We start from the raw sequence: 8,633 nt of genomic DNA on the forward strand, positions 1-8,633 counted from the left end.
GTATTCTAAAACACTCGAGTTTTTACTAACTTTATATATATGAAGTATTTAGTATGAAAAATATCAGAAAAGCTTTCCAGATCTTCTTCCTACATATGGATACTTTATTGAATGTCTTCAAGCCTTTATTCATTCAAATTATCAAAATAACTTTGAGAGAATGATGCATAAGATTCAGTGACTACTGATGATTCTGCATTATTTACTTCACAAGATTGGTGCTATGGTAATTCTTCTATTCAAAACACTATATATATTGTCATGTTTAACCCTGTAATGTGTGTTAATAAAAACTCAACAATATACTTTATTGAATATGAATTTCTTAATTTCAAAATTGCACAAAAACTTATTTTCTAGAGATAATGACTTTAGTTATTAATATAAATAATATAAATGTATAATATAAATATATAATTATAGATATTTATACATTATATAGTATTTTATAATTTATTTTAAATATTTATTTATATTTTATATATATATATATACACATAAATAAATAAATTATATTTTATATATGATATATATTTTATATATAAATAATATAAATCTATAACATAAATGCCCTTTTAGTTAAGCATAATATACCTACTGTCTACTCTGATCAGCTTCTGATCAGTTTTTTCTTCTGTTTGGGCCTATTATTGAGTGAATGCTATAAGGACATTTGTACCATAAGTTAACCCCACAGAAAAGAAAAATGCTGTTTATTTTGAGAAATAAATCTAAGAAAAGGTAGGTCTTCAAGGAGATATACAAGAAGAAGAATGAATTCAAGCAAGACTGCCAGTCTATACAAATTATTTTAATATGATTCTTGATTTAAATAAGGATGTGAAAAAGTCCTTGTCCCTCAGAAACTTCAGTCTTCTTCAGAGGAAGTTCTCCTCCCTTGCTACCCTTTAAGAAGCTACGCTGACTGTAGTATGGACAACTCTGTGTTACTTAAATACTTTTCTCAGTATCAGTACACTTAAATGATACGAACAAAGTAGCTCTTGTTTCCAAGGTTTTTTTGTTTTTTTTTTTTGCATTGAGGTAATGTCTTGTTTTCAATCAGAAGTAGTCCCAATCAACAGGATCTAATAGGAGGAATCCCATGGTTTAAAGGTACAAGGGAGTCCAGGAGAGCTGGTCAGTATTCAGCATTCCTCTCAGATCGAGACAAATGTATCCCCATGAGCAAGAAATCAAAAAAGGGTGGCAGGTGACATATAGGGATTAGCAGAGAGCTTCTAGCAAATCTCAAACAAGAAATTTATGGAACATGGAAAAAGGGAGAGGCTGTATGGGAGACCTATAGGAATATTGTGGGCATCCTGGTGATAGAAGATATAGAGAAGGCAGAGTAATTGAATTCCTTTTTTGCCTCAGACTTCACTGCTGAGGCCATCCTTCAGGAGTCCCAGACCCTGGAGGCAAGAGAGGAAGGCTGGAGAAAAGAAGACTTGCCCTTGGCCACTGAAGGTTTGTTTAGAGATCGGCTAGGCAGACAAAACCACAAATCCATGGGCCTGTGGGTTGCACACACAGGTGCTGAGGGAGCTCGCAGATGTTGTAGCTAAGCCCACTCTGCATCTTTGAAAAATAATGGAGGAGAGGTGCCTGATGATTGGAGAAAAGCCAGTGTCACTTCCATCTTCAGAAAGGGCAACAAAGAGGACTGAGAAGCTACTGGCCAGTCAGCCCCACCTCCATCCCTGGAAAGGTGTTGGCACAGATCACTCTGGAAGCCGTGACCAAGGACATAAAAGAAGAGAAGGTCATCAGAAGTAGTCAAGATGGACTCACCAAAGGCAAATCATGTTTGAGCAATGTGATGGCCTTCTGTGAGGGCATGGCAGGATGGTTGCTGAGGGGAGAGCAGTGGATGTTTTCTACCTGAGCTTCAGCAAGGCTTTTGACACTGTCTTCCATAAAATCCTCATAGGTAAGCTTAGGAAATTAAGGGTTAGAGGAATGGACAGTGAGGTGGATCAGGAAGGCAGAGCTCAGAGGGTCATGATTAGTGCAGCACAGCAAGAGGCCTGCAGATAGTGGTATTCCCAAGGGATCAATATTGGGACCAAACTTATTCAACTTACTTGTCAATGACCTGGAGGATGGGATCAAATGCACCCTCAGCAGGTTTGCTGGTGACTCCAAACTGGGGACAGTGGCTGATCCACCTGAAAGCTCTGCTGCCATTCAATGGGACCTTGATCAGCTGGAGGGTTGGGCAGAGAGAAACCTGGTGAGGCTTAACAAGGGCAAGTGCCAGGTCCTGCACCTGGGGAGGAACAGCCCCAAGTGCCAGCACAGGCTGGGGCTGAGCTCCCACAGAGCAGCTCTGTGGAAAAGGACCTGGGACTCCTGGTGCATCACAAGCTGTCCATGAGCCACCAGTGGCCAGGAGGACCAATGTCATCCTGGGGTGCATTGGCAAGAGTGTGGCCAGCAGGTCAGGGAGGTGATCCTCCCCCTCTACTCAGCCCTGGCGAGGCCATTCCTGGAGTGCTGTGTCCAGTTCTGGGCTCCTCAGCACAAGGGAGACAAGGAGCTACTGGAGAGGGTCCAGTGGAGAGCCACAAGGATGATCAGGGGTCTGGAGCTCCTCTCTCATGAGGAGAGACTCTGGGAGCTCTGACTGTTTTGTCTGGAGAAGACTGAGAGGGGATCTCACCAATACATAGAAATAGACCAAGGTGGGTGTCAGGAGGATGGTGCCAGACTCTTTTCAGTGGTGCCCAGCAACTGGCTTAAGTACAGTGACCATAAACTAAAGCACAAGACATTCTACCTCAACATGAGGCAGAACTTCTTTGCACTGAGGGTGGCAGAGCACTGGAACAGCTGCCTGGGGAGGCTGCAGAGTCTCCCTCTCTGGTGACACTCCAAATCCACCTGGATGCATTCTTTTGTCACCTGCTCTAGGTGACCCTGCTTTGGCAGGAGGCTTGGGCTGGATGATCTTTAGACGTTCCTTTCAACCCTAATGACTGATAGGGTGATTCTGTGATTAAGAATCTGGTATCTGAAGAATTGCATATAATCAGAGTGAGTAAAAGGATATCCTTTTATGCATATAGAAGAAATTTTAAGATAAGTTTGTATCTATTTTTGTATTAACTAAAAAAAATCTTGTGTGCATCTTCCTTGGACTATATTACAAAAATTTTGGTGGTGGTGTCAAATTCTTCAGTGAATAACCTGTCTCTCTCAAATTATTCACAACAATCTAGGAAGATGCATCTTCCTGACACTGATTTGTGCCTTTGCCCAAACTCCTTTTGCTCTGTCCCACAGGTTTTCCCAGTGTCTTCTCACTGTCCCCTGCCTTAGCAATCTGCTGCAATCAATTACAGACCCAGGAAAACTCATCAGGCTGGGTCTGGAATTGGATATACTGTCAGTTTGGCAGTACATATGTGCCAGTACCATTCAGAGACAGAACCACCCATTGTGTTCTCTGTATGTACCTACAGCCAGGAGAACATGGTCCAATATATGTGAAAGGACTAGCCCCACTGAAGCCATAAAAAAATGTTCTAAAGTATGAGCACCTTCATTTTAGCTGGCATACGAAAACTTAATGCTGTTCTTAGTTCTCTTGCCAGAACACAGAAAAGAAACAGAGAAATGTTAACAGGAAAACATAAATGAGTGGAGAAAGAAACAGTGCAACAGAGGACTTGAAACATAGAGGAGTTCATGATGTAGAGTAACTAAGGCTGGAAGTACAAAACTGAACAAACCTATTGCCTGTTCTTTCATCTCATACCTTGTTAAGGGACTCTTGCTTTTGTAATTAAAAATTTCCCATGCAGCCTGTATGTGATCTGCTTCCCTGAAACTCAGAAAAACAAAGACCACAGATGGCCTTCTTTGATAAGTACAATTATTGGAGAATAAACTGCATAGTGATAATTCATTAGTTCTGAGGTCTTCATATGGGGTCTGTGAAAGATATATCTGGATACAAGTTTGTCTACATCAGATGTGTTTTGAAAATTACAAGATATTGAATTGGACTGTATACATAAAATCCATATTAATGATTTTATCATCAATCACGGTATGATGAGACTATTTAGCTCAACAGAAGGCAAGTAATTCAAGCACTGCCCAAAAATTATTTTTAGGCATCAACTAGCAGTGCAGATAATGTCCATTAATGACTGAATAAACTCCAGCTTTGAAACAAATGAATAATACCATTTTGCATTTGCATAGCACTCATCATCTATAGACCTGGCAATTTTAAAAGGATGGGCAAACATTCACAGTGACTATTTCTAGTGAAAACAGAATGTCCTGAATAAATTGCTACTATGAAGGTAAACTAAAGCCTGCTTGAAAGACACTGCTGCATATAGCTGTAAGATTTAATAACTAGAAAACAGTGAAAACATGTTATGCTTATATGAAAGGGTAATCAGGCAGGAAAACAAGTTTTTAGAAAAGAAACAGCATTTTTTTTTTGTAGAAAGCTGAGATTAGGTCTATTTGGAACATAATGACTATGTATCCAGTCCAATGCCAGTAGTCAATTATTGGTCTATGCAGTCAATGTCACCACAAAGAGACTTGCAAATGCTTGCTATTTTTAACTTCAGAATGACTATCTGAGCTTGCTGTCTGAGCTGGGATGCCTTCCTGAGAGCCTAAGCAGAGAGGCTAAGGAGAGACCTGCTACCTCTACACAGTTATATAGGCAGCCGACTTCAAAACAGATTATGGTAGTGTTTAGATATTGAAAACCATGCCCAGATGTACCATATCTTACCACTTTTGCCTTGTGGAAAGCAGCCATAGATATTATTATAGGTATGAAGGAACAGTGTTAGACTTTCTTAGCAGAACCAGAGCTGGCATGCTGCTTTTTGGTCTCATCAGATCTTAGGTAACACCATCCCGATCCCAGGAACTAGAACTGGCTTGACCTAGTAGTGAAGAGAGCTCTTTTATCAGCCTTTGGGTTGCAGAGTGACTCGCTGACACCACTTTGCTTCGGTCTTCTTCCCTACCCTTCTGTAAATAATAATTTTTACATTTACATCTGAAGGTCTCAAAGGCTTCTCTTCTTGCTGTACGTTACAGGACAGAATGGTATGTACCAGGAGTGGATTCTGATCTTGAAGAGGCTTTTTTCATTGCCATTGCACTATAATGTAACATTAGTAGCAAAACATCTCTAGATATATGTCAATACTAAGATTTTTATACATTCTTTGTTAAGAGTTACACTGCACCCAGGCCAGTTTAGTTTAGGTAGTCTGGGAAGCCAAATCATTCCAGTTCTACAATTTACTTAATTTTTATCTGTGCATCATCAGAGACATCCTTAGATGACCTGCAAATATGTATCTTGCTTCAAAATTTTCATGTTTGAAAGGCATTACTGAATAGTTTTGTGTGACTGTTAGCAGTACACATCAGATAAAAGGTATTTTAGCTACAAAAGTCAACTGCTTCAGTTCAAATTGTTGGTGAACACAAATATGATGCGTGGAATCAAAGTGCAGTTCTAGGCAAGAAATTAATTCCCTGGAAATTAAAGTAAAGTAACATCATACATCTAGTACACACAATTTTTCAAGAATAATACAAACTTTAGAGTCTACTGATGGAGTTTCATAGAAACGGGAGTGTGTGAAGACTAGCATACCTAAATGGCAAATTATCTGAAGCCGAATTTCTTTTTTGTATTTTAATATTGGGATCACTGTTTGCAATGTTTATTGAAAATAACTTTTCCTTCTCCCAAAGCTTTTCTCCATATGCTGTTCTAGCAGATTATTTTTTCTTACATGTTGCATAACATGGTAATTATGCAAAAGATGTCTCTGTTTTAAAGTCTAGTAGTCTTTAGGTATTTCTTTTGAGACTTTGATAGCTAGAATCATAAATATCTATTTTTAACACATTTTATTTAAATATTCATTTATCATTATCACTTGACAGGATGTCTGGAGTGGATTTGGTGCCTGAACAGGATGTAAGAGAACCTTTGAAAACCCAGGAAGCAGAGTTTCTTCACCTTGAGACCTTCTGCTCTGTGCTAGTGACATGTCTGTACTCCAGCAGCTGCAAACCTGCTGTGAGGAAGATGAAGTGAGGACTAGTGCTTCCTGACAGATTCCTCTGACTGTCTAAGCAGCAGTCTGTTAGTTGTGCAGACCTTGGGTCATATCCTAAACCTGAAAGTCCAAAGTTAGACTTAACTTTTGAAAACACAGTCTCCAGATTGAGCTTACTGTTTCAGCAAATTTTAATCAGCTTGCCTTTTCCTATTGTAATGAAATAACACCCTGTTTTGACAGTCTCTGGCTGTATGGAATAGAAAGTCAAAATAAACAATGGAGACCACACTGAACATTCTAATACACAACCTCAAATGTTTACTTAATTCCTCAGCCTAAACTAGACACCTTATCCAAACATTTCCCCCTGTTGACTCCTTCTGTACTCCACAACATCCTGGGTTACTAGATTTCAGATAGGAGCTTCTAATACACATAACTCAGATTGAAAGCAGTGTTTCATTAGCACAAACTTCCCTATCATAATTGTAATCTACAGTAAATGAAGGCAATTAGCCCCACCAGGGTCACCCCTGAGCCCTCCTCTCCCCTGCCATAATCTCTTGTATAAAGCTAGCATACTACATTCACTGCAAAAGCAGCAGGTCTACAGGGTTGCCCTTTCCAGGATCATGTCACTGCTTCTGCTTCAGATGTTAGTGCTCTCATGTCTTGGAGCCACAGAGCTACAGAGAAATTCACAGCAAAGGAAAAGCAGAGGGCCATTTCAGCACTTTCTATACCTGAACAAAAATCTGTTTGAAAGCCAAAGTTCTCCTGAGCGGATAAGTGAGAACCCAGAAGGAGTTGAAGAGACCCTGAATGTACCAAGCTTTTTTGTATCAATTCCACAGACAGCATCTGGAAGTGAGAAGAAAGAGGAGAAAAAAATGTCCAGATTCATACTTCCCAGTGCAGGACTCCATGCAGATCAAAACCCAAGAACCTGGGTTGCATCCAGAGAGACCTCTCCTGTGGAAAACCTCTCTCCATCCCATTACTCCAGCAAGAGAGAATCTGAAATTCCCTACAGAAAAGATGCCAAGAAATTTTGGGACCATTTCATGTTAAAGAAAAACTCAGCATCTGAAGAGGTTGTCCTGCCAATCAAGACCAATGAAATGCACCAAGAAAACTGCAGAACCCTGCCTTTTGCTCAGGTAAGATACAAGTATCCAAGATCAACAAACATGCCTTTCCCCCATTTCGTGTAATCAGCAACTAAAGGGACATGGGTTATTTAAGTGGCTTAGTCAAAGGTCTTCAGAACACTTGACCAAAAGTGGCTGAAAGACTCTGATGAAAAAGTTTAGTCTGATGAGGCAAATTGCTGAATTGCAGCACTGGAAAGCTGCAGACTCAATTTTTATAGAGTTATTTATTGGTTTTATGCACAGATATTCGACATGGTCTAAGCAGGAAGGAAATTGATGAGTAATTATCCATTCAATAAATTATATCTCAACTGTTTGTACATCTGAATTACGATCTCTCTCTAATATACATAAGTATAGATACACGTGTGTGTGTGTGTGTGTGTGTATGTGTGTGTGTGTGTGCGCGCACGTGTGCATATAGAGACTCAGAACAAGTATTTACAGGAAAAGCTGGTTGTTCTCTTACACCTAAGCAAGGATTGTTTTTTTCTGTATTAATTAGAAAAGTGATGCTTATGTCTAACTCCATGCTAAGAATTTCAGAGAACTGGTAAATTGTCCCATGCATAGATGAAGCCATTTTGTCACATTGAAACATTGAGACAAGCAAACAGTATAGGTAAAAGTGCTGTATTCCTTGTAAATCACCATCAATTCTCAGTGTTTCTGTAACCACGATCTGTCAAGGACCACGTCTTTTCACATCCAAAACTAAATTTATTTCACACAGACATGCATACATACAGATGTTGCCTAGAAACCTGTACTTGTTCTGAGAAGGAAAAAGTGCAGTAGCTTTTTTTCCTTTTTTTTTTTTTTTTTTTTGCTCATGCCTTCTAGCAGAGTCCATGGGGTCATTTCTGCATCAGAAACATTAAACTGCTTTCTGTTTCAGGGTGTTACTCATAACAACTGTGAGAAGGTGACAGTGCAGAATAATCTGTGTTTTGGAAAATGTAGTTCTTTTCATGTTCCTGGTTCAGAAGATCATCTTTATACCTTCTGTTCCCGTTGCTTGCCCAGCAAGTTCTCCATGAAGCGCCTGGGTCTCAACTGCACTGATTCTGTTCCAGTGGTCAAAGAAATCATGATTGTAGAAGAGTGTAAATGTGAAAGTCGGAAGATTAAAGACCCTGTGATTGGATCTCTACTGTCAGACTTTTATGAAAATGTACATGAGCACAATTAACTTGTGCAAAGGACCTCTTAACCTGATCATAAGAATTTGCCAATGAAAAACAAGTTGTCATCACTCTAGTACAAAAAAACATTAAAAATGTAGACTTTCTACATGATTTCTGTTTCAACAATAACTTCACCTGAAGTGTAACAAATGTTTCCTTGCAGCTGTTAAGGAAAATGAGGTGAAATTACTGGGCTTGTGTGTAAAGGTCTTTAACAAGGGAAA

At 39.4% G+C, this 8,633-nt stretch overlaps 1 protein-coding gene across 1 annotated transcript; it reads left to right on the forward strand.

Moving 5' to 3' along the window:
* The first annotated feature begins 6,700 nt into the window (after positions 1–6,700).
* CER1 (cerberus 1, DAN family BMP antagonist) lies at positions 6,701–8,414 on the forward strand. Its single transcript, XM_066569752.1, has 2 exons — positions 6,701–7,228; positions 8,121–8,414. Exons 1-2 carry the CDS (start codon positions 6,701–6,703, stop codon positions 8,412–8,414), a joined length of 822 nt encoding a protein of 273 aa, XP_066425849.1.
* The last annotated feature ends 219 nt before the right edge of the window (positions 8,415–8,633 follow it).

This window comes from Molothrus aeneus, chromosome Z (assembly GCF_037042795.1).
Source record: "Molothrus aeneus isolate 106 chromosome Z, BPBGC_Maene_1.0, whole genome shotgun sequence".
NCBI classification, from domain to species: Eukaryota; Metazoa; Chordata; class Aves; order Passeriformes; family Icteridae; genus Molothrus; species Molothrus aeneus.

What these genes read in the sequence shown, in the direction of transcription:
- CER1 (XM_066569752.1), top strand. Translation starts at nt 6,701, where the DNA reads ATGTCACTGCTTCTGCTTCAGATGTTAGTGCTCTCATGTCTTGGAGCC. An exon ending in GAACCCTGCCTTTTGCTCAG is followed by an intron (nt 7,229 to 8,120) that starts GTAAGATACAAG and finishes TTTCTGTTTCAG; the next exon opens with GGTGTTACTCATAACAACTG.